This window comes from Homarus americanus, unplaced genomic scaffold (assembly GCF_018991925.1).
Source record: "Homarus americanus isolate GMGI-L3 unplaced genomic scaffold, GMGI_Hamer_2.0 scaffold33468, whole genome shotgun sequence".
NCBI lineage: Eukaryota > Metazoa > Arthropoda > Malacostraca > Decapoda > Nephropidae > Homarus > Homarus americanus.
The window spans coordinates 2427896-2454158 of record NW_024714177.1 but is presented as its reverse complement, the minus strand read 5'-3'; the positions used below and the strand labels follow the sequence as shown (position 1 = coordinate 2454158).

The 26263-nt window shown below is 42.3% G+C and overlaps 1 protein-coding gene across 2 annotated transcripts in view; it reads left to right on the top strand.

The window, feature by feature from the left end:
- The first annotated feature begins 4847 nt into the window (after nucleotides 1-4847).
- Nucleotides 4848-26263, top strand: part of LOC121876760 — a 52925-nt gene continuing 31509 nt past the window's right edge. The window contains exons 1-2 of one of the 2 annotated variants that reach the window (XM_042382135.1): nucleotides 4848-5247; nucleotides 24604-25253. In XM_042382135.1, coding sequence (XP_042238069.1) covers nucleotides 25139-25253 — 115 coding nt within the window. In that variant the 5' untranslated portion in view covers nucleotides 4848-5247; nucleotides 24604-25138. The remainder of the gene's footprint in view (nucleotides 5248-24603; nucleotides 25254-26263) is intronic. The other variant, XM_042382143.1, reaches the window with a different exon arrangement.

Below are 26263 nucleotides of genomic sequence, written 5' to 3'. Positions count from 1 at the left end.
AGGCTCTAGATATGCTAAATAAGTTCCTAATATTGTCATACCTTCTTGTAATTAAATATGGTCTTATCATCTGTGAGACAGGATTTTGTATGAGTAATGTTTTTTGTTAGTGTGATAGTACGATAGTTAATAAAGGACACTTTAACGAAAATGTAAATACTAAGGACTCGGCTGTGATATGAAGTTAAACTTACCATTCATAAGAATAAGTACATTACTGTATCAGGTCCCAAGTCATTCATCAAACAAATGTCTAGAAGTGACCTGGCACAAAAGTGGGTGTGCACCTGTTTGAGCCTAGTGTGAGCTTTTGTGACTAACTTTTATGTGGATATCTTACCCAGGTTCCAAATTTAGTTTTAAGACTCGAGAGAGAATTTGCTAGAAACTACTGTTTTGCATGAAATATGGTCTTTTTTTTTTTTTTTAGCTATTTGAGTTATTCCCATTAATTTGTTAGCGTTAATCAAGTTTATGGTCATAATTAGTATTATGAGTTACTGTAATGTGGAAATTTGGGGCACCATCAAAATCACTAAATTGGGATCTGGGATAAACAATAATAAATTACCTAGTAAGGCACCTCATGGGGCACCCTTATTTCAAACAAATTTAATTCAAATTTCTACTCAGCATGTGCTACAGTCCTTGTAGTTGTAAAGTGCTTGGTGCTTCCCCCCGTTTATGTATTACAGGTATTCAGGTTTTAAGGAAAATTATTGGAGCTAGTTATTAGACTTGTTGAACTATACCGTATTCTGAATTTGAGATCTTTTACTGGACATTGAAACAGTGAGGATTAAAGGACCTGTGAATTATGTGCTTTATAAGCCATTCAGTAATTAGAAAAATGACCATGCAGTCCTTGGCATTGTCACACCTGTAGGAGTAAATTTTGAAATATTTTCCTCCAGCCCAGTAAGACTAGTGCATCGAAATTTGCACTAACCTGTCTTACAAATTGGTGTATTTTGGATGTTATGAAAGCATTTAACCATTTATAAAGTTTTGATCACTGGCTACCCCGCATATGCCACACTACTGTACTGATAACATAACAATGTTTGAATTTAGTGTCAGTGTAATGAAAGTAATTTATGCATGTAAAATGGCTAGGTTCCCTAAAATATCACACGAGCCAAACCAATACCATATACACTTGAACTGTTCCCTTGTTCCACACATACAACAGGTCAGCCAATCAGACACCATCATCCTGTTTGTGGATATTTGGTGTGAGTACCGTACAGTACAGGTATACGATAAGTAGCTGAGACATGATTAGGAGATGGACCAGAGTCTTAGGACTGTACTGTACAACACACCCCAATATAAGTGACAAAATTAGCTTTTTCAACACTAACAAATTATTAATCCATTGGGTGTTCATACAAACTTTCACTGACCATAGTCTTCACATACAGGTACCATGTAATATTAATTTCAATCCCATTTAAGATAACTGCATACTGAATATCGAATTGACAGGATTCATTTGTACCAGAGATAAGGAATATTTTACCTTTTTACTTTTATCCTCTTCATCACCGATTGGCTTGTTAGCCGCTTGGGCGATCGGGCACGTCTGTTACGCACTGTTGGCAAGTACTGGGCATGCACTGGCTCCTGAATGTATCTGAACCTGCTCCAGTGCTTATAAGTCTGGTCTTGAAAGAGCTCACATTCGGTGCCGTCACAAAACTCTCTGGCAGATTGTTCCAAGAATTCATAACTCTCACTCCGAAAAAGTTACCCCTCACAGTTTTCTGGACTTGTGGCTTCTTCAACCATGAGCTGTGACCCCTTGTGGGGCGAGCGTCCGCCAGCTCCAGGTAAGGGCACTGGACTGAGTAGTGCCCTTTGAGATGCTTATACACCTCGATAAAGTCTTCTCTTGCCCGTCTGTTGTTTAAGCTAGGCAATTTCAGGTGTTCTAATCTCTCTGGGTAGCTGAGGTGCTGTAGTGCAGGCACCAGTCTGGTGGCCCTTCATTGGACATTTTCAATCAACTGACAGTCTCTAGCATATCTCGCAATGGCCCGAGAACTTCAGCTCATTGTCAACGCACACGCCTAGGTCCTTTTCACATTCAGTCTCCATTAATGCAGTTTTATTTCTCCTGATGATTGAATACCCAAGTCTCTAATGCTGACCTCACCTTATAATATGACCTAACTAGCCTAACCAAACCTGCAGTAATGTAACCTAACAATCTAATCTAACATAATCTGACCAAGCATAACCTAACCTAATCCCCCCAGGTATCGTTAGGATGTTTAATCATCTGGTGAAATAAACATGGGTTCCCAATCTTCATGGGCTCTTCACTGAGAATAAAGTTATGAACTTACGTATTTGAACGATTATACATTATAATGAAAGGTATTTTATGAGCGTGTAGGTCTTAACTTATTTTTCTTTCATAATCAACAAAGATATTTAGTTTTAAATAATAATGTAGCTTTGATATTTACGAATCTTTGCACTACATACTACATCATATTACAGATAAAAAGTTTGTTAAAACCGGACATGATGTTCATTATCTAAGTTTTCAAAGCGGGACATTCTTGCAGTAGGTTGTGTACAGCTCAAAAGCAGGAGAGTAGTTGGGACGTCTTTGTTTAAGTGATTTTCTATGTGGTTTCGTTGAAGATCGATCACAGTCTTTGTTGTTGTTATCCATAGAATATCGACTGTTAGTAAACTTAGGAGACGAATATATTGGCAAATTTTCTTACATATTCATAATTCTATACATATACATGAATATACACCTGAGAATAGATTAGGAGGTGAGTGACACGTAGATGTGAGAATATCTCTTTACAGACCAGTTAGTCTCAGGTGTGTGGGAATAACTTGGTGAGCCGGTCATCGTGCAGTGTGGGTCCGCGTCACCTGATACACTTACAATATTCCTAGTGCCCCTTCATACCCAGACAACCATCCCTAGTGCCCGAGTGAATAAACGTTACCTCCCTAGTAACGTTAATGTCTCCTAATACAGTATCTCTCCTCTAGATGGGACCCTCTAGTACTGGTGATTTCTCCTGTCTAGATTAGATCCGTGTTGGCATAATATTTATACTGAAGGATACAGTCTGTAGCTATATACGCAACCTCGTTCTCGTACCATTTCTCTTCTAGACTGGACCCTTTGTGCCATAGTACAGTACTTGTTGGCATAGTACCGATATACAAGTAGCCTCATATTATTTACTGGTGGCGTCCCTTGACTCGACTGCACACTCGTTCGGTAAGTATTGTGGTAGGATGTTGTAATCTGGTGGTTATGTCATGTCATTTGGTATGTATGTGGCGTTTGGTTGGCATATGGTATTATGTGGTAGATAATGTGGTCTGATTTCTTGGATATGTGGTATTTGCTGTGCATGTGGTGCTATTTAGTTTCTTTGTGGTGTTATTTGTTGGGTATGTGGTGTTATTTGTTGGGTATGTGGTGTTATTTGTTGGGTATGTGGTGTTATGTGATTGGTATGTGATCGTGTGTGGTTACCCCCCATCCCTACCCCCCTAATTTGATTGGTTCCTCACTGCCTCCGTAAATAACGTTGGAAATTCCATCCTCCAGGTTTTCACGTTTATGTTGTTTTTTGTATTAGGTAGATTTCCGGGGAGTGTTTGTAGTGAGTCACACATGCACTAGTGGTCAGTAGCTGGGCCAGTGACACCTCAACCTCACCCCCTCTGTTGTTCTGTACTGTATGTATGTAGTTAGATTTGGTTTGACTGAAAGAAAAGCTAGGTTAGGTTAAAGTTATATTGAAAAAAAAATGTTTTTGGTTAGAAAGGTTAGTTGAATCAAATAAGGTTGGGTTAGGAAAGGATAGTAAGTATTGGTGAAGGTTAGTTAGAAGTTAGTTAACCTTCGTTGAATTTGGTTAAGTTGGTAACATAAGATGGAAGTAAATTGGGTTAGGTTAAGTTTAGAATGGTTAAGTATATATACTGTATATTTATTAAATTTTGAAAGGTTAGGTGAAGTTCACTTTAGTATGGTGAAAGAATTATTTAGATTTAGGCGTGAAATAGGTAAACACTGGTTTGGAAACAGAGTAGTGGATGAATGGAACAAGTTACCAAACGTCATCATTAACTCGAATACGCTGGATAGCTTCAAACATAGGTTGGATGCTTATATGAGCAATAGGGGTTGGTTGTAAACGGGACTGGCCAGTATGGGCCAATAGGCCCGCTGCATTTTCATCCATTCTTATAAGAACATAAGAACATGTTCTTATGTATGGTGAAGAGATAATGTGTGTATGGTGTAGTCTTGAAGGTGCGTGGTCAAGTGAGGTCTGTTTTCCTCTGTTTTATTGAATCTGAATTAATTTCTACCCATTTTGTAGTGTGACACTAACAAAGTTAATAAACTCCCCATAAGTTTATTTACACCCGTTTACGTTGAGATGACTGTGTTACCATGTATATTATTAATGTATGGTATTATTTCACTTGAAAATGTTGTTGTTGTGAAAGACAGGCAGCAAAAGACCACACTCAGCGTGCATCAACCGTAGACTAACTATTATTTCTCATTCTCAGTCGTGGGCGCGGTAGTTTCCAAACTTTCGGATCGTAATTCAGTATGACACTCTTTCCGCCTCCGGCAACACAGGTGTACTAAGACTAACTAATCATAGGTTGCTCTGGAAATGTCAGTCATTTGCAATACTGTATCTGTGTTTGGGGCATCAAGGTGAAAGTTCGGTGCGAAGTGGAAGAATTGTAGTCTTTGTCAGAGAATGTTGAAAAGGCAAAGCGAGGAAGGGCATTGAGCGTTGTGCGCGGGGGTCTGGCAGCGGGGCGCTTCACCTGGACGGCCACAGGTAGTGTTGGTGACGGCGTCGCTAGCAGTCAGTGTTGCCTCTGTGATGTCCGCCTGGTGCATGGTGAAAGTTGTCCAGGGTTCCTCCTTACCTGCTGGAGTGTTCTGTGTGTGTGTTTAAGTAAGAGTGCCTGATGCTCAAGGGTTCAGCTGGTTGAAAGTGCAGCTTTAGAGACGTGCCGTGGTGTCCAGATCAAATGTGTGCGAATTTGAAGGAGTCGAGCAAACTACGTAATTTTTAAGAGGAAGTTGTGAGGGTAGTGGTGGCCTCGCCTGCCATTGTTGAGGCAACGATAATATCCCTTCTCTAACTCCACGGGATACCCAGAGAAGAGGACCAAGACGACGGCATAAACTCTTCATTATTGACGAAGGAGCGCTTGTAGTGGCAGGTGAGTTAGCGTGGTGGTGGGTGTTGCAAGTCCGGCCACACACACACACAAACTCACACCAGCGCTTCTGGCAACTTCCCCCAGACACAGTTGAACATCTCGACCGCTCTGGACACCCCGAGACAACCTGTACCACCCCTGCCTGTACCCCCCTGTGTGTGTGTGTAAAAACAGCCCTCTGTGTGTGTATGTAACAACACCCTATGTGTGTGTGTGTAAACGGCTACCTGTGGATGTATGTGTGAACGACCCCTTGTGTGTATGTAACGACACCCTATGTGTGTGTGTGTGTGTGTGTGCGTAAACGGCTACAAGGTTCCCAGGGGCATTAAGGGGATTGTAATTTACAGTCAGGAAATTTTGTTCCATAGCCCAAACGTCCGAATACCGTGTATGACCCCGTGTGTGGATGTTCAGTACTCCTTGTGTATGTGTGTTTTCTGGTTATCTTGAAAACGTCCACAATGAATTGTGGTATTTTTTTTTTCGCGCAGTGAGCGAATTTCGATCTTTGAGCCTAACACACATCGTGTCAAGGGGTGTAGAGATTGTGGCAGTGTATGTATACCCTGAGTTGAGGAAGAGGGGGTGGGGGAGGTCACACATATTACTCCATGTACAGTATATTGGGACAAGAAGGAGGGGGAATTCCAGTTTTTAGGGCACCATGACCTTTCGAGTATCGCTGATGGCAAACCCTTCTCGTGTTGAGATTTGCTACGGGGCAATGTTTTACCTATTGTGTGTGTGTTATCAAAGTTCAACGTGGCCTCCACACAACACACACTTCTCTACATATAATCAATCTCACAACCCCACACCCACCCGACCTAACTCGCGCTCTTGCCCACTCAATCCCACTCACGTTCTCAGTCACTCAAACCCCACGCAACACCACCACCTCACCACTGCACTTCTAACCCTCCTCTCACCTAGCATCCTTCCTCATATCACACCCAGCACCCCTCCCCACACCCAGCACTCCTCCCCCTACACCCAGCACTCCTCCCCCCACACCCAGCACTCCTCCCCCCACACCCAGCACTCCTCCCCACACCACACCTAGCTCCCCTCTTCACCCCAGCACCTCTCTTACACTACACCTCCACACCCATTCCAGCACACGTGTTCGTTTCACTTAATGATTTTTGACACGTGCTGGTGTAGTGACGGTGTACATGATGAGGCCTGGTGAGGCCTCACTCAACGCTCTCTCTACCAGAACGTCCTAAGGCCCGTACCTCTACCGTATCCCTACTTGGGATGTGAATGTCTGTCTGGCTGACTCCTTTAAGCTACGGTATAAAGGTGGATTCTAAAAATATTAAAATTTCTTCTTAACTGTAGATTTGAGATGATATATAAATTGCCATATAGATTCTCAGTGCATCTTACAATAAGTTTTTTAAAAATAAAGAATGAATCTACTTACCTCACTCACTCGAACCGAGACTACATACTGTGCTTAGTGTTCTCTTGTCTTATGTATAGGGATAGAACTACTGACTGCTACTACGCAACTATCGACCATGAGTGATTGGGTTTAACATTATCAAGTTCATTAATCATGAACATTAAAACGACTAAAATATTTTGAGTCACAATGAAGTGACGTGTGTGTGCAGGCGTGTATACCCGTGTTTTACTGGAAATTGTCGTGTCAAGGTTATCGTGTCGGGTTTGAAGTGAGGTAGAGTTGTCATGACCTCGTACTCAAAAGTTTAAAATGATGTACTCAAGAGTTAAGACATCATACTCAAGGGATTAACACATCGTTCTCAAGGGATTAACACATCGTTCTCAAGGGATTAACACATCGTTCTCAAGGAATTAACACATCGTTCTCAAGGGATTAACACATCGTTTTTATTGGGTTGACAAATCACATGAAAAGAGTTAAGCCATACTAAAATGAGTTAAACTATCGTGTTCAAAGGCTTAAGAATGTACTAAAAGGGTTAATATATCACACTAAAATAAGAGTATCGTTCTTAAAGAGTTAATATATCGCTCTCTAAAGATGAAAGCATTGTACTCTAAAGGGCAAAGGCATCATAAACAAGGGATAAGATATAATACTCAAAGGGTTAAGGCACCGTGGTCGAAGGGTTAAACTCTCCTATTGGTATAATTAATAGTACTCAATAGGGTTGGTCTCGTACTCAAAGGATTTAGTACAAAATGCGTTTGGTGTTTATTATCTCAAGAGTTCTGTCGACACGAACCAAACAAACGTATCCTAATACTATACCAACATGATTCTTGTTTCAGAGTTGTGTTTACAGATGAGTCACGTACTGTACTGCCAGCTAGTGGTCGTAATGCTAAACAATTATGGAGTTTCTTGGTACACGAAGGGTTGTTTTGGTTTCGTGAGGTCGTCGTACCCAAGCGGATGTTATTGGGGGAGGATGTTATTGTACTTAAGGGAATATCGTACTCCGGGGGATGTTATTGTACGTAAGGGATTATCGTACTCCGGGGAATGTTATTGTACGTAAGGGATTATCGTACTCCGGGGGATGTTATTGTACGTAAGGGATTATCGTACTCCGGGGGATGTTATTGTACTTAAGGGATTATCGTACTCCGGGGGATGTTATTGTACGTAAGGGATTATCGTACTCCGGGGAATGTTAATGCACTCGTGAGGATATTATGATGCAGTGAAGTTGTTATCGTCGTAGCTGTAATAATAATAACAATAATAATGGTATGCCATTTATTACCGTATATAGTAATTAATAATGAGGGAGACATGAGCGTATAGGAGAAACCAGGCCAGATGTTGAGACACGTGGAGGTCACAGGTGTATACAGGTGAGGCAACATATGTGTAGGTCACAGGTGTACGGAGGTGTGGGCGAGTCATCATAACACTCCCCCTCCCCCCTTTACATGCCAACACAAGCCTCTGGACAAGTGTTGTATGTAGTGGTCGATAGGTGTTACGAGCGGCACGTGATAGCTAATGTTTTTGACAGCTTAGTCATGTGTAGCGCTAGAATAACACATACGTAATTGGTGAAGGTGAATTTATTTTGAGTACATTATATATAAAATGTAATGTAGTGAAAGTGAGTATATATTATGCCCATGGTGTATATTAAAGTATATTTATATCATGTGCCTTGACCTGTTGTTTCTGAGTGTGTGTGTGTGTGTGTGTGTGTGTGTGTGCGAGAGAGTGCATAACATGTACACTCAACATGTCATTCTACTCAATGATCATCAAGAGTGTAGCAGTGAGAATGGCCGGAAGAAACCTCGCTGCTACGCGACCATTACTGCCGAGGAATTGTTCGTGTAATTGAGGGAAAACTTTAAAACTTGAATATTGTTCCACTTACAGCGGGGAAGGTGGTTATGAGTGACTGTGGGTGAGGGGTGGTCTCCTGGTGGGGGTGAGGAGTGAGGGCTGGTTTCCTGGTGGTGGGGGAGTGGGCCACCTTGGTGTGGGAGGCAGCCAACAATTACCGCGATTCTGCTGCCTTCTGGAAAGGGATCAAGCGACTGATGGGTTCCACCTCTAGCACGGTCCCTTACCTGCTCAACCAAAACAACGTGAAAATATTCGAGGAGGAAAACCAAGAACAACTACATCGGCGATATTTACGGAAGGTCTTTACCATTAGGGAACAGGAGAACGAGGACTTCGACAGGGAGTTTGAGGAGGACATTTTAAGTCAGTTGCAAGACCACCAGCACCTGCTCCAGTCGCTCACATGGACTGACTTCATTAGACTGGTGGACCATAGCTCCTACAGATGTGTCAGCCGTCATAAAAGGATTTAAAAACAAATCACCTGGGCAAAGCCATATTAACAAGAAGATCCTGGCGCAACTCCCCGACAACATGATAGAGAGGCTTGGTCATACCTATATATGCAATGCCTGCCTCGCCTCTGGATACTTCCCTAAGAAGTTCAAAATTGCCGTTATCCGCCGCATACCAAAGGCAGGGACGCCTCCAAACAAAGTTGAAAACTTTCGACCAATATCGCTCCTAGAGGTACCTGCCAAAATCCTTGCAAAAATAGTAAACACGCGGTTGCGGATGTATCTAGAGGACGAAGACGTGCATAAACTCCGCCAGTTCGGCTTCCGCCAGTACCGAGGCACATCCACCGCCATAGCCCAGACCTTCGAGCAGATTGCCAACGCCATGACTGGCCGCCTGCAGTGCAACGTAGTACTGAGGGACGCCAGCAAGGCGTTTGATAAAGCTTGGCACGCGGAGCTGCAGTATAAGATCATACAACTGGGGCTAACCGAAAACCTGACGCGCCTGCTGTGCAACTTCATTACGGACCGCAGAGCCAAAATCAAGATGCAAGAACATTTTGGAGGTGAATTCTCACTCTCGAGCGGCGTGCCTCAGTCATTGTCTACCAATGTAACCATTGTGCAACCTCATCCTAAATCCTAAGTTAGTTTATTTAGCCAACAAACTCTGTAATATGTAAACCAAGGGGTGTCGTCCCCCTCTGTTTAACTCATTAAACTTCTTTTCCAACCTTTCCTCCCACGACTATCTGCCGTGACTTCTCTATCCTTCATGTCTGGCTGTGCCTTGAACCCCAGCATACCTTCCATCCTTAACCCCACCTTAAAAAAAAGGGTGGGGGGGGGGTCTCCTGTTGGTGGGGGAGGGGTGGTCTACTAGTGGTGGGGGTGAAACTAGGATGTGGTGCAGGAAGGTTGGTCCATGGCAGCCTCAAGGCAAACCCTGTGAAAATGTTACCAGCGGCTGATGGTGGTGATAGTTAAGTAGAGGTGGTGGTTATATGGTGATATAGTGGTGTTAAATGGTGGTGGTAGTAGCACTTACGTATAGTAGATAATAGTGGTGGCAGCAGTCAATAGGTGTTAAGCAGATACTGTATATGTCTTAATGAGTGATGGGTATAGTGGTTAGTGTTGTGATGGTGGTAATGGTGATTATAATTTTGGTGGTGGTGTTTATGGCGGTAGTTATGATGATGGTAGTGATGGTGATTATGTGGTGTTGGTAGTGATGGTAATAGTATTGTTTATTATGGTGTTGGTAGTGATTAGTGTTTCTTGTTTTGGGGGTTTCTTAGCATCCCAGGATTCTGGGACAAACCAGGATATTTCCCGGGATCCCGGGATTTCCCGCATCAGGTGATATTTGTACTAACTAATGCTATATGCTAACCCTATACTTCATTAGTGTAGTATCTGTAGATTATTTGATGGGCAAATGATTTGATAAATTATATTACACTAAAGCAAAGTTCTCTTTATTAACTTGCATACTGGTGTAAAAATAGGTACATAATATGGTTAAACAAGCAAAATTTTGATTAATCTCATTCCGTTAGCCATAAAAGAAACTCGCAGACATTTGGAATGGCATTCAAAGTTAGCTATTATAAAAAATAAGAATTCTATATTTAATGCCATTTGGAAGCCACATTCTACAAAAACCTAAAGCGAACACTTGAATGACCTGTGAAAAAAATAATAGCATAAAATCATTTGTGCACACAAGCCACACAGTCGTGCACACATCAAAAGTTGTTCATGAAATAACTCTTCAAGAAGCACAAACAGTCAATCTCATTCTTTTAGCCACAAAAGAAACTCAATAATATTTGGAATGACATTCAGAGTTAGCCATTATAAAAAAAGAATTATTCTATGCTGTTTGGAAGCCCTACTCTACAAAAAAAAATTAAAGACAACACTTGAATGACCTGCGAAAAAAAAGGAATAGAATCATTTGCACACACAAAGCCATGCACACACTAATAGTTGTTCATGAAATAACTCCTCAAGAAGCACAAACAGAACAAGGCTCACTGATTGCAGTATTGACTTAGTTTTGTAATAAATAGGCCAGCAGCTGAAAGTGCCCTTTCGGCTTCGACTGAAGTTGGTGGTACTGAGATGAGGGCCTGGAATAGTTTCTCTAAATTATGTGATCTCTCTCCTGTTGCCTCAAACACATCGAACTCTTTCCTAATTTTACATGGTGCAAATCAGAGATAAGGAATAACAATAAGAATCCCGGGATTTGAACCAAATTCCCGGGAAAAAACATAACCACTTACGCCCTGGATTCATCCCGGGAAGGAAACCCTAGTAGTGATGGTGTTGGTTATGGTGGGAGTGGACATCAAAGAACCCTTGTCTTTGCTTTTTCATGACATGAGGAAGAACGACCAGTTAGGGTGAGGAGACAGTCTCTCTCTCTCTCTCTCTCTCTCTCTCTCACCTGAAGTAAACCTGTTGAGTCACTTGTCTCTCTCTCTCTTTTTAGATGAGCGATAAGTCAGGTGTGTGACTGCAACGAGAAAGTTATAATTACTATCTTGTGGTTGGATAGGATATGACACGAAAATGGAGGGAATATGGAAGGTTAACTGTCTGAATGATAAAATTAATAATAATATTAATAACCTAACTCTCGCTTCAGGTTAGGTTAGGTTTCTCAAGAATCATTCACTTATCGGCCATCACAAATGATGATGTGACGAGATTTGGCCAGACGGTTCGGTTTTTTATTTTTTTGTCAGCTGAGGACTAGAGGGTGATGGGGGCTGACCTTAGACTACCAGAGGATGGTGGGGGCTGACCTTGGACTACTAGATGATGGTAGGGACTGACCTTGGACTACTAGATGATGGTGGTGACTAACCTCGGACCAAGATCAGCCAAACTAAACAGGTTCTCTTGGGGTTAATTATTTGGATCAATAGCCATGCAAGTCTTAGGTGTAGTGAACGTTCCCTAACAACTAACCTCAAGATAAAACACAGACCGAACATAAGACATTAACGTTACACACTGAGAGACTTATTATAACCAGAAACATTCACTTAAAACCTGTTCGGGAGACAAATTTATGGGTGTGGAATTTCTTGAAACATTTCCCAATCTTTTTATTATCCTCTAATGAACAACGTATCTAATTAAGGTAAATTTTCAGTTTTGGTGTACGTTCTTAAACAACTTTAATTATTGGGTATGTTCGTCTTTAGAATGTGTGTGGGGGTTTTGGACTCCATGGTGGTGATGTGATGAAGGAGGAGGTGCAGTGTTGGGGGATTGGTGGTGGAGGAGGAGGTGCAGTGTTGGGGGGTTTATGGTGGTTGCGGTGAGGGAGGAGGCGCGGAAGAGGGGGGGGGGGAGAGAGTTATCTGACCTTCTCGACAACATCACTCTTGCAAAAATTACGTGTTTGTACGATGAACTACGTGACAGAAGTGCATTTTGGTGAACTGGATGCAGTGAGAGATGAAAGAGTGTGTTAATTTCACTACATCATCCCACGTCATTGAAGCACCATTACGTGATAGTGTGTGTTATATGGGTGCGAATAGGGTGAGAGATTCGAGTGTGTTGGGATATTTGTTTCATATCACTCTTGGAAAAATACACAAGTACTGGATGAATTTTACAGGTGAAATAAGTGAACTTTCTTCCACTTAACATTCCTTCAAAAATCCGTGAGGTGTTGTAGGTGCTGGTGGTGTGTTGGTGATGCTGGTATGTTATAGGTGTGGTGCTGGTGGTGTGTTGTAGGTGTGGTAGTGTGTCGTAGCCTTGTAGGCGTGGTGGTGGTGTGGGAGAGAAGAAGAAGCAGCTGACAGCAGAACCAGAGTGCCTAATGCCTAAGAGACATCACAGAGAGCATAATAATTACTCCTGGCCGTAGTGTATAGAACAGTACCTACCACCACAGTATACTTACCTATGAATAAGGTGACCCGAATATGGTATAATTAAATAGTAAATTATAGACCTTTGTTATGTTGAATCTCTCTCCTTTTGTGCTTAATATGGTGACCGCCTATCCTTATCTGGCTGATGGATAAATTCTTGGCATGTTGGAGGGATGTGTTTGTTTGTTTTGTGCGGCATAACATTTCTAGGTTACCCTTAGGTAGTATGTGGTGGGGATGTTGCAGGCGGGCGGGGGGTCACATGTTGCCGAGGTACACCGTCCACACACCTTGTTTCGCATACATATTAAGGACATACTATTGTTATTGGTAGCTTAACCTGTGTCGTCGAGGGTCCAGGTTGTCAGTGGTTAAGTGAGATGATTATTATATTGCTTGTGACTGAAGGCGGAAGAATGCATCGGTGCACCTGAAGATTAGACACCCACAACTTAATTCACTTGATGAATTGACACCCCCCCAACGCTAACCAAACCTAATTTAACCCATATCCTCAGCTCAATTTAGGTCAGGTTAATCAAGTGAAATAACCTGGGGTGTCTAATCTTCAGGTGATCAAATGCACCTAACAAAACATCAGGGGGGGGGGGGTGTAAATAGATGTTTGATGAGTCTTGGTCTAAATGTGTGGTTATTGCAGGAGTTACAATACCCTAAACATCGTAAATAGTTTTCAGTGTGGGATGTTCACACTGTTGTTAGCAGTTTTTAAGTTTGAACTGTAAACAACGGAAAATGTCAGTCTCATTCAGTGTCGCAAGCCAGTGATAAGTCAGTCTTTTTCTCTCTGTCTATATACCTATCTGCCTGTCTATCTATCTGTCTGTCTAATACTATTGCCGACCTATCTATCTATCTATCTATCAAGATTATAGAAGCCTCAGCGAAAGGGGGAATAATCTGGGACTGATACAAGTGTAGAAAGTAACAAACAGGAAGTGCTTGTAGTGTAGAACTAGTAGAAATACCCACAAACACACACTGTAGAAGATGGACATTTAACAAGTACTGAGACAACTAGTAGGGAACTCCACATACTGAGTACTTGTTGGTATTAAACAAAGTGAATTTTAAGACACACATTGAGTCATAAGTGTTCACATTAATTCACTGTTCGTATTGGGTAGTGGTTATTAATAGAGACAGTATACACTTAAGGAGTAGCAGTAGAGGGCGTGGATTGGGCGCGCCTAGTGACGCAGCAGTAGAGGCTGTACGCAGTTGTATACGCCACACCTGGAGCGGGGGGGTACAAATGAGTTAAATCCGGCTGGCATTAGTGGACGTGGCCATGGTGCGGGTGTGGGCGTGCGTGTGTACAGTTATTAAAATGAATTTGTCGGGATCACGTGAAGGTTAAGCACTCCAACTTATTTCACCTGATTATTTAAAACCCCAACGCCACCTGGGGTTTAGGTGAGCGATACGGTGGATAATATAATCGTCACGTGATCCAATTGTCGCACCTCGCACTAACCTCCCAGAAATAACAAATAAGCAGTAAAGTGAGACCTCGCTGATTCGAAACTCTTATTAAATTTTCATGGTAATTTTGGTCGTTTTTATTTTTAAGTCAACGTCAGGCACAATCATACATCATCTATTATGTGGAATATACGATGGGTGAAACATTGTGTCTCAGCATCTCACCAACACAGGACTCGGGGATTTTGTGCACGCGTCAACATATATTAAGCTACAGCATAAGAATAACGGAGAGAACTTTAAGAAATTATTATGTACTTAATTTGTCTTTTTAGTTGATGTTAAGTGATTGAACCTAGTCAGGTCAAGGAGTAATTTTGATGTAGTTTTCGGACGTTATATTTGTGTTTTATCTTAAGTCTGCCATTTATGTGTTCTCGCACGTCCTCAGTTACGAGAAATGTTCACCATGCGAACCTCTATGGCTGAACCCTGGCTGTCACATGTCATGACTACTGAACACTCCGACAAAGACGTACAAATATAGGTATAGAGAAGGCAAAGGTAAAGAGAAAGTACGAGTATACAGGTATATTGATTTTTAATTGTTGACATTTAAAAAGTTTGGAGACAGTGAGACAGTATCACCTTCAGTTGTTCTTCTCACCGATTAATATTGTGAACTGAGGAGATAGTGAGACAGTGGTCGCCCCAGGTGCTAGGCTAACTCCAGTCGTTACCCTCCCATGACATTTAAGCATTTACTAGTAACACACACTGTGTTGAGGAAGATGGACTCCATGAGGCAGCTCTTCAACTTAGACGTAGGTAAATTATGTTGTTAATTTAGGTTCTTCAACTGCCAGGGTTATTAAGTACCAGACACAGGTGATGGAGTCTTACAATGTACCTCTTAGAAATTAAAGAAATTGAGTGTGTCAGGACCGTAGGCTGGGGGAGGTGAGGAAGACCTCAAGGCCAAAACAGTTTCACTCTGGACCCTCATGTTGTCGTGCAAGCTGTCAAGCTTTGTCTTTGCCGAGGGACTTGGATTTTGTGAGGAGTTTTGGATACTGTGGTTAGCAGTGATGCAGAAGTAACAACTCGAGGCGCCAATTCAGGGGGTCGATGCTGTCTCTAGGGCCTGAAGTCCAATAGCAGCCACGAAACACGCCACAAGGAAGATTAAAAAGAACTCAACAATAAAAGGGAAAAGTGGCCAGTTCTGAGACAGCCTTGAACAATAAGTGAAATTTACCGAGTAAGAACGGACCTAACAAGTGGATCTAAGCTTAAAATAACGTCCAAAATGGCATAAAATTTATGTTAACTCCATGACTTTACCTAGTGCCTGTTAGGAGACAAATTTAATATACAGAATCTCAGTGAATCCCGATCCTGTTTAGTCATGATTCCAGTATCAGAATTCTAAAACACCGTTCACTGAGCCACACTGCCTGCAGCTCCAAGGGTTCACACGTGTTCAGTGTTGCAACCACTACATCGTCTAGCCGAGTCGCCATCTACAAGAGTGTGCTTCTACTGTTTACACTTTCACGCTTTGTAATTCTCGCTAGTATTATGTCCTTCAGTATATTAACTTTTATGGACAGGCAACCTGGGGAACTGAACATCAAGACTACCGAACGTCTCGTACACAATACACAGGTGTGAAGAGATGGTCTCTCACAAACGCGTAGAAGGGAAGATAGTCAACTGCTCTTTCATACACACTGTCGGGAAAGCGATATGGTGGACCTCTCCTCAACACACACACACACACACGGTCACACCACAACCATTAGTCTGCTGCCTGCAACGTCATTCAACACTGAGGCGAGGAAGAAGCAGTTAGGTGACCGCGCTAAATAAGCTTTTGGAGTGTAGTACTGGTGGAGGAGGAGCGGTGGTAGTGATCACTTATGGCATGATTACCCCTCGTTTGTGACCACTTTCTGAAGCGTTATATCCGCTGTTCTTCCCTGTGTGTGACCGCTCACCTTGTTTGTGAAGTTCTCCCTTTCCCCAAGTCTGTGACCGCTCTTGCCTGGCGTGACTGATTCTGCCTCGCTTTATGACCAGCGAAGAAGTTTATTATACATGCGATTTGGGACCGACGCGTGCCTTGTCCTCATTAATAATTCGGGGTTTAGGGTCCACGAGCCTGGAAGTGTAATATTTTTATTAAACCTTTCTGTCAGCAACGAGAAATCATTTGCTAGTTTATGTAGAGAAAGAAAGATAATTTTTGTTCGTGTGTGTGTGTGTGTGTGTGTGTGTGTGTGTGTGTGTGTGTGTGTGTGAATGCCATAACTCGAACAATCAGATATGAATATTCATGAGAACTGGTTATGGATGTTACCCAACAATATACGGGACGAGATAATATTTTCTTTCCGTGCTTTATGAATTGAAGACTCGTTTTGTCTATGGCTGTGAAGGGAATCAGCACCCATACCCTCAACTTCTTCTTCTGTTATTATTAGTATTCACGACTATGAGGGAGGGCCACTTACAGTTACACAGGCAGCCTCGTATCTTGTGGTCTGGCGCCGTTGGGTTGCCTAGACTGTGGTTTTCACTGCAGGTTACATACATACAGTCAGCTATTGTGCCGCCTAGACAAATGCAACAATCATGCCGAGGAGCGACCATGATGGGCCGGAAATCAGACGTAATTACAGGTTCCTTTGCGATTTTTTCCCATCGGAATTCACCAATGGTCAGTTCGTGAGGTTTCTGAAGAGGAAGCAGCAAACTTTGTCGAAGTTGTTGAATTATTTTACTTTTATTATAGAATTCAAAGATTGTGTATCCAGTTCTTTCCAGCTAACTATAATAGCTATATGAGGCACAATAGGAGTGTGTTGATTCACGGATGTTGTGTCACAGGAACATAATTGTAATGATACTGTGGTGTGTTTCTCCTTCCTTTGGTCCTTTGTGTTTCTCATTGTTCACTTCATAATGTCTTGTTTATTGTTCTGCCAAGACTCCTGCTATTATGGTATATTTTGTCTTTAATTGTCCGTGTTTCCTGTATGTTTTGTATTTGTTGTACCAGCGTGTGTTTATTTATTGGTTCATTTTAGCTCCTTACTGCATATCTTTTACGATGTGACTAGTGGCTGTGTTTCCTTCGTGTGTGAGGGATCTTTGTCAAATGCAACTGAATGAATCCTATCACAGGTTCAAAGTGTGTGTGTGTGTGTGTGTGTGTGTGTGTGTGTGTGTGTGTTCTCCAGCAGCCACCCACCCCTGACATATATCAAAGGGCGCTCGCGTGTACAGACGTTTGAGTGAATGTGCTTGGATGCCTGATAAAGATTAAAACCAATATCTAGTTCACCACATCACTCACAGGAGGCTCACAGCATCCACAGGAAACTCACTCTTACTAAGAAAAAAATAGGTAAATTGAGGTAAACGCCATTTAAATAGATTTGGAGACATTTAAACCACCAAACAATGGATGACCCAGATATCTCAAGGTCGTGTGACGTCACCGCCCAACCGGATGTGACGTCACGGGGCCCATGCGAGTGCCGGACCTATGAGAGGGTGTAGCCATGGAGTGTAGCGGGGCGTGCTGTTGTGTGTAAGGGTGTACTGTCACTATTGGTATGTTCATTTTGAGGTTGAAGAGGAATTCGACTAGGGTGTACCCGTTTGGAGTCCACTGGGGGGTGTAGTCTGCATATTTTTGGGTGTAGGAATGTAATGAAGGAAACCTGGCGTGTGTTCAGTACAGTTTAGAGTGTAGTTACTGTACCACTGGTGTATGTGTGTTGTAGGGTGTAGGGTGTAGTAAGCGAATGTACTGTTAAACAGGTGTAGTTTGGAAGCTGTAATGGTAATGGAGTTGTGATGTGGTGGTTGTAATGGCGATGATTATAGATTGTGTAATGATTGTAATTATGGTGATGGCTGTGATGATGATGATGATGGTGATTGTAATAATGGTAGGAGTGGTGATAATGATGGCAGCAATGGTATTAGTTACATCACACCTCCTTGACTTGCATCATCCTCGACCCTCCCTTCCTGGACGAGTCACTCTCAACACTTTTTGCTTATTCCACCATCATCGGTACTTTACACCTTCTCTTCACTGCTTTCACTCACCCCCATCCTCCCCATCATTCTCCACGTGCCCTGACCTTGTTGTATTGTCTGCCCGCCACATCCTCTGTAGTAGGAGAAATTCTCCTCGGCTCTTCCAAAAGGTTTCCACTGACAACCTCAGCGTAACAATCAGCTCCACCAAACCTTCTCTAAGTTTCCAAGTCTCCAAATTTTTCTTATTTATCACTTTCTGCATACGCCGAACCTTTGATAGTAATCTGAAGTTGAAAATGAAAGTCTCTCTCTATAGTTGCGCGTGATCCAGGTATATGCTGATAACCACAAGGAAAGAAGAAAACACGAAGTTCCCAAGCGCTTTCGTGTAATTCACATCTTCAGGGGTGAGTGAGTACAGACTGTACTCACCCCTGAAGATGTGAATTACACGAAAGCGCTTGGGAACTTCGTGTTTTCTTCTTTCCTTGTGGTTATCAGCATATATATATATATATATATATATATATATATATATATATATATATATATATATATATATATATATATATATATATATATATATAATCATAAATTGAAAAAGATTAGCGTAGAAATCCATATCGTTTATTCTGAATGACGTTTTAAAAGATACGTCATACATTTAAATAAAAAGAGATTTAAAAATACTGCACACGATACGAAATTGCACGTGTTGTAATATAGGATACGTGTTTTTTTTTTATTTCTCAACCTTTTCTTTACTCTGATGATGATATACTGTAGTTGTTTCAAAGAGCAATTGAAAATAAACGATGGGTAATTTCCACACTTGCAACTTGTCTCATAATAAAACACGCTGATGATGGCGTCACCTCAGCCAGCTAGGCTACCTCAGGCGCCAGACTTGAGAGTGCTCCAAGGTATGATTCACCTTCGCCTGTACTTACTTTCATATCTACTTTCTGATTAATTATATTTCTTATTCACTTATTAACTTGCCTAGTTCCCCATTTATTACTGTCTTAATATTTTTACTTTTACAATTTACTACCTTGCAATCTGATTTACATATTTCCTCGCCTACTTTCTTTCTAATTTTCTTACCTACTCACATCCTTAGTACCTTCCCTATCCTCCTCGCCACATGTCATCTCACCAGTCCGGCTATTTTGTGTAGTGTACTCAACCATGTGTTGGAAGAGCTTAACTTTATGTCGCTTACGGCATCACGTATAGGTCTTAAAATGTGTCATGTCATGGCTGATAAAGTAGCCCCTGTAGTCTTAAACAACCACATTTAGGTTAGTTTATTTGTGTTCAATTAGTTCAGTTTACATTTAATTATCATTCTTTGCCTTATGGGCGTTGCAATGTCACTGGTGGTAAATTCGATAATAGCTACAGTTTTTACTGTTTTACTCACTCGTGTTCTCGTTATCCTTACTAAGTTTTAAAACTGGACGACCTTGAGTTGATTTACAGCGCCTGTAACAAATTGACACTTCTGATTTTTTTTTTTGGGGGGGGGGTTATTCCTTGATACGCCCTTGTTCGCGCGCTCAGTAGTGCGTATAACCTTCGTCACATATCGAGTAAGAACGGTAACAAGCAGGTACCTCGATGTATTATTAGGGATTACTATTATGCAACTACGATAAAATGCGGAATTTAAAATATTAATACTAATCTAACATATTATAAATAAGGAACTAAACAGAGACACGGATCAAATTAAATGAACTTAAGAAAAAATCACGGGAAAAAGGTAGCAGTAAAAATGTCACCTAACGTAGCCGAAATTGTGACTTTTCTTCTGTGACTTTTTTCAGGTCACCAATTAAACACGCAAACATGGGGTGCTAAGTAAGGTGGCCAGTGATGATAAAAAAATACCGGCACCAGGACAGCTAAGCCATTGCATTTATATTTCTTAATCAAATGACTCGAACCTAACGTAGTCTAACCTAACAATCCCAGAGTAATTTTGGTTAAGCCAGGATAGTTTTGGCTGGAGCTTGGTAGCTTTGGTTAAGCTTAGGATAATTTAGGCTAGGTTAGGATGGCTTTGCTGAGGTTAGGATAACTTTGGTTAGGAAAAGGTAGCTTTGGTTAGGTTAGGTTAGTTTTGCTGAGGTTAGGATAGTTAAAATAACTGGTTAGGTGTGGGTAGTTACTGGTCTGGCCAGGATAGCTCTGGTTGGGTCAGTATAGCTGTGGTTGGGCCAGGATAGCTCTGGTTAGGTCAGGATAGCTTTGGTTAGACCAGAATATCTGGTTAGGCCAGGATATCTCTTGATTAGATCAGGATAGCTTTAGTTAGGTCGAGATAGCTCTGGTATTTAGATTAAGTTAAAGCTGGGCTAGATTTTCGCATGTGGACGGTGCTGTAATGTATATCTAATTGCCATCTAGATCTGAATTTAATTTAAGACCATTGGTATATAATACGAGTATATGTTCGCTCCTGATTTGATAGTTTAATTACCTTAGTTATATCACCTATATTTAACGGTTAAATTTTAACCCCATCTTTTACTTGGACGGCGGTGTGGTAACTTGACACATGTGGTTAGCGCTAGTTTTATACTCGTGGGTGGCGCTGTGCTAGTTTTATACTAGTGGGTGGCGCTGTGCTAGTTTTATACTCGTGGGTGGCGCTGTGCTAGTTTTATACTCGTGGTGGCACAATATGGTTTTATACTGAGTGGGTGGCGCTGTGCTAGTTTTATACTCGTGGGTAACTGTGCTAGTTTTATACTAGTGGGTGGCGCTGTGCTAGTTTTATACTCGTGGGTAGCGCGCTGTGCTTGTTTTATACTCGTGGGTGGCGCTGTGCTAGTTTTATACTACTAATTGGGTGGCGCTGTACTGGTTTATACTCGTGGTGGCTTTGTGCTAGTTTTATACTAGTGGGTGGCGCTGTGCTGGATTTTATACTCGTGGGTGGCGCTGTGCTTGTTTTTATACTCATTAGGTGGCGCTGTGTAGTTTTATACTCGTGGGTGGCGCCGCGCTGGTTTATACTAATTATGGGTGGCGCTGTGCTAGTTTTATGCTCGTGGGTGGCGCTATTGTGTTTTTATACTCGTGGGTGGCGCTGTGCTAGTTTTTATACTGAGTGGGTGGCGCTGTGCTGGTTTATACTCGTGGGTGGCGCTGTGCTTGTTTTTATACTCGTGGGTGGCGCTGCTAGTTTATACTCGTGGGTGGCGCTGTGCTGGTTACCTCACTAGTGGGTGGCGCTGTGCTGGTTTATACTCGTGGGTGGCGCTGTGCTTGTTTATACTCGTGGGTGGCGCTGTGCTAGTTTTATACTCGTGGGTGGCGCTGTGCTTGTTTTATACTCGTGGGTGGCGCTGTGCTAGTTTTTGCCTTATACTAGTGGGTGGCGCTGTGCTGGTTACATACTCGTGGGTGGCGCTGTGCTGGTTTGCTTATACTAGTGGGTGGCGCCTGTCTAACTGGTTATACTCGTGGGTGGCGCTGTGCTTGTTTTTTATACTCATTGGGTGGCGCTGTGCTGGTTTTTTTATGCTCGTGGGTGGCGCTGTGCTTGTTTTATACTCGTGGGTGGCGCGTGCTAGTTTTTATACTGGTGGGTGGCGCTGTCGGTTTTTAGCATACTAGTGGGTGGCAACTTCAATGCTAGATTTATACTCGTGGGTGGCGCTGTGCTTGTTTTATACTCGTGGGTGGCGCTGTGCTAGTTTTTATACTCGTGGGTGGCGCTGTGCTAGTTTATACTAGTGCTGGGTGGCGCTAATGCTTCTGTTATACTCGTGGGTGGCGCTGGTAACAGTTTTTTATACTAATTGGGTGGCGCTGTGCTAGTTTATACTCGTGGGTGGCGCTGTGCTTGTTTTATACTCGTGGGTGGCGCTGTGCTGGTTTATACTAGTGGGTGGCGCTATTGCTAGTTTTATACTCGTGGGTGGCGCTGTGCTGGTTTATACTAGTGGGTGGCGCTGATATAGTTTTATACTCGTGGGTGGCGCTGTGCTGATTTTTATACTCGTGGGTGGCGCTGTGTGCTAGTTTTATACTTAAAGTGGTGGCGCTGTGCTAGTTTTTATACTCGTGGGTGGCTGTGCTTGTTTTATACTCGTGGGTGGCGCTGTGCTGGTTTTATGCCACTAGTGGGTGGCGCTGTGCTGGTTTATATCGTGGGTGGCGCTGTGCTGGTTTTTATGCTCGTGGGTGGCGCTGTGCTAGTTTTATACTCGTGGGTGGCGCTGTGCTAGTTTTATACTCGTGGGTGGCGCTGTGCTAGTTTTATACTAGTGGGTGGCGCTGTGCTAGTTTTATACTCGTGGGTGGCGCTGCGCTAGTTTTACGTACGGCTTTCCTGCTGCTCTTGCTGACGTGGCCGCTATTGACGAAAATCATTGATTCGAAGACTGTCTCCCCCCCTCACGCCATGAGCAGCCAAGCTCAATGTGACCAGATAATGGAAACTGTGCGTGAGCTGAGGAATTGATATAAGCTAAGGAGATCGTGGTGTGAGAACTAGGCTATTCGTTGTCTGAAGGTTAGGTAAACTTACTTTTATGATAATTTTTAGGTTAAGTTTTATTCAAAGTTAACTTACTGTAGGTTAAATTAGTTTTAAACGTGGTTATGTTAGATTTGGTGTTAGATTAGGCGAGTGTACTTTTTTAAGGAAGTTTGGTTTGGTTTGGTTATGTTAGGCCTGAAGTTTTAGGATAAATTAGGTTTGGTTAATTTCTAGATTACGATAGGTTAAGTAAGGTTAGGATGTAGGTTTAGATAACTTAGTATAGGTAAAGTTGGTAGGTTAGAGCAAATTAAATTTAATTATTAATTGTTTTGATTAGATTAGATTCGGTTACATTAGGCTTGGTTAGGTTTGATAATGTTGCGTTGTTTACGCTAGATTGTGTATACATTTTAGCAAACCAGGGTTAGTTTAAGGTGAGTAAACAAGTTAGGTAATGTTAGATTAAATTAAGTTGTAAGGTAGCTTAGGTTAGGGACCAATGAACTGTCGGTATATGGAGCTGTAACTATAAACTGCGTGAACTGAGATATTGGAGTTAAAAGCATTTGTTTTCATATACTGTGGGCACGACTCGGTCGATAAATTAAAGTTTACCCCGGCTGGTGTGGTTCTGGGTTTATTTTTTATTTTTATTTTAGTTAATATGCACCAAAGATATATAGGAGTAAAAACTAATTTAAAAATTGCGGACCCAAACAAACCAACACTATTATAAGTTACAGGGCTAAGGGTTAAATTATCTGAGATTATTTGAAATAATTAAGGGATTATTAAAAAATAATCCTAGGATTATTTTAAGTACATGGTATTCCTGGGATAATTAAAACTCGTCTTACGCAAATACGCTTGTCAGCTGGACTAAACTCTTGTGTTGAACAGGGTTTGAGCTGAATATGTTATCTACGCCGTGGTTGCAGCACCCAAGGCTGCCAGGGGCCCTCTGCGGGGTCTAAGGGTATTTAGGGCTCTCAGCAGGGTGTAAGGGCACTACCCAAGGCAATGATGTAGGAGGCAAGGCATCCCGCTGGTCGTGGAATTTCATAATTTGAGATATTTCTTATAGGCTGACCCTGAGGTGTTGTCTCCACTCACTATTATCAAAGTTTTTTATTGTGTGAAAAACTGACGCAGTGCTGTAAATCTAATTGACTTGAAAACATGAGAAAACTGTACCTGCACCGCCGCAAGCGATACGACTGATGGTCACAGTGAGGAGGAGTTTAGGAGGAATGTGGAGGGAATGGATGTTAGTGAGTTGTGTCTATAATAGCGAGGAACGTGACAATAAGCTTGTTGACAAGTTGAGCTCCTTCCTCGTTATGTCAGTCCACGTTGCTACCAAGTTATGTACGAAACTGATTGGTATGTGTGTCACCACCTTTCACTTACACACACACACACACACACACACACTGTTCAAGGATTAATAACATACTATATATCAATAAGTCAAGTTCTGGCTGCACCTGGTCAACACGCGCCTAACCAATATTTTCTTTTTACTGACAGCCGCGATACAGAAACGCACTCCTCATTGCCTTTTGCCATGATCTTTGAACACAATGAAGAATATTATGAATCATCATGTCAAAATACAGGAATATAGTACGATGGATTGATTATTTTTTCTTTCTGCAGGGTCGAAGTGTCACACCGATGGAGAATATGAGAGTGGAGGCGTGTTGACCTTGAGTGTACCTGCGTCAATTACTAAGAGGAATGTACCCCGTGACCGGCCAGCCCCGTGCCCACCCTGCCTCCACCTTGCTGCACCAGGGCTAACAATCTCTCTCCTCCACCCAACCACGATAAAGGATTTTACTTTATCCCCGTGCATGTTGCGGGTTGAAGAAAGTGGTAATGTGGATTGGTTGATAAGATTTAGTGAAGAACTGCAATAACCAGTGATACAGTGAACCAAAAGGTCTAATAAACCTTAAAGTGAATAGCTGATAAAGTGGCTGATCAAATAAAAAACTGTGCCTTTTTTTAGTGAAATAAGTTGTGTTCAACAGTGTGTAGAGGAAGTGAACGGTGATTAACGGAGGCCGTATAATCTGACCAGTATAGCCACATGCACCAGCTGCTGCTGCGACGCCTACAAACAGGCCTCCCTGCTGGAGGCATCAAGGCTTCAGGGCGCCCTCCTGTTGGGTGCCGCTAGGATGTCAGGATGGAGCGGGACAGACGAGGGCTCCGTTTGTCAGCTGGGGGTGCGCTGCTCACACTGTTTGCCTTCGTGGCAGCCGTCGCAGCAGCTTCCTCCCCCAACTGGGCCTCCTTCACCGGTAAGTCACTCACTTCCTGCACCTTAGCAGTAGCCCTGATCTGGTATGTTTACACCAGATTCTCTATTAAGTGGGTAAGTTGGTGTAAGTGAGAGTGGTCGTAGTGTGTATGGTGGGTGGGCGGGCGTCACAGGGTCTGCTGGCGTCTGAAGGCTCCGTCTCTTCGGGATGTTGGACAGTCATTGTTTGATGGACCCTTTCAACCCCCCTTCCTCCCCCCTCCTCCTCCTCATCGAAATACCACACTAAGGTGTACATCCCAGACTTAACTTACACTCCGCAGTGCATAAAACAAACCCCACACAATACACACCTCACCTGCGACGATAGAGTACAACATGTCACGCTGTTGAGCATTGGGTATTTGTTATGTTTAAGGGGCCATAGAATACTGTATAGACATGATGTGAAGGGCCAGAAAGAAGGATGAGAAAGAGACTTAGAAGGACAAAGGGGTAGAATAAATAGAAAAGGGAAGACAATTAGGGTTAAGTAGAAGGATGAACTTTTAAATATTATAGGAGAGAGTTTGTGAGGGTAGAGCGATGGCAGGATTAGATTAGTTCTTGTGGTCTGGCAGAAGAGAGAGTTGGAGGTCACCTGTGAGGAAGGGAAAGGAGTAGGATAGCAGGAAGAGGATATAGCACAAGGATCGTTCATAATGGAAGGAAACTGACTGAGAGAACAAAGAAAACGAGACTAGGTTGAGGTCGACAGGAGAGAGGAGTGGAGGGAGGGAGGGCGAGACAAGTTAGCCTAGCGTGTTCTTAACCAAGCTGGAATTACTATTTTATGGAATTATAGTCTGACGCCGTCATATTACAGTTAGCCAGTTGGTGTAAATTTGATGTTGTTTAGGTTTTACAGTGAAATTTTTGTTTGGTTAGATATTTTTGAAGTTATTTTTGTAGTTTTGTTGGGTTGGATATTTGCCAGGGTACGTTTGGTTAGGTTAGATTTTGTTAGGTTCGGTTAGTTCAGGTTATTTTTGTTGCAATGTTGGATTGGTT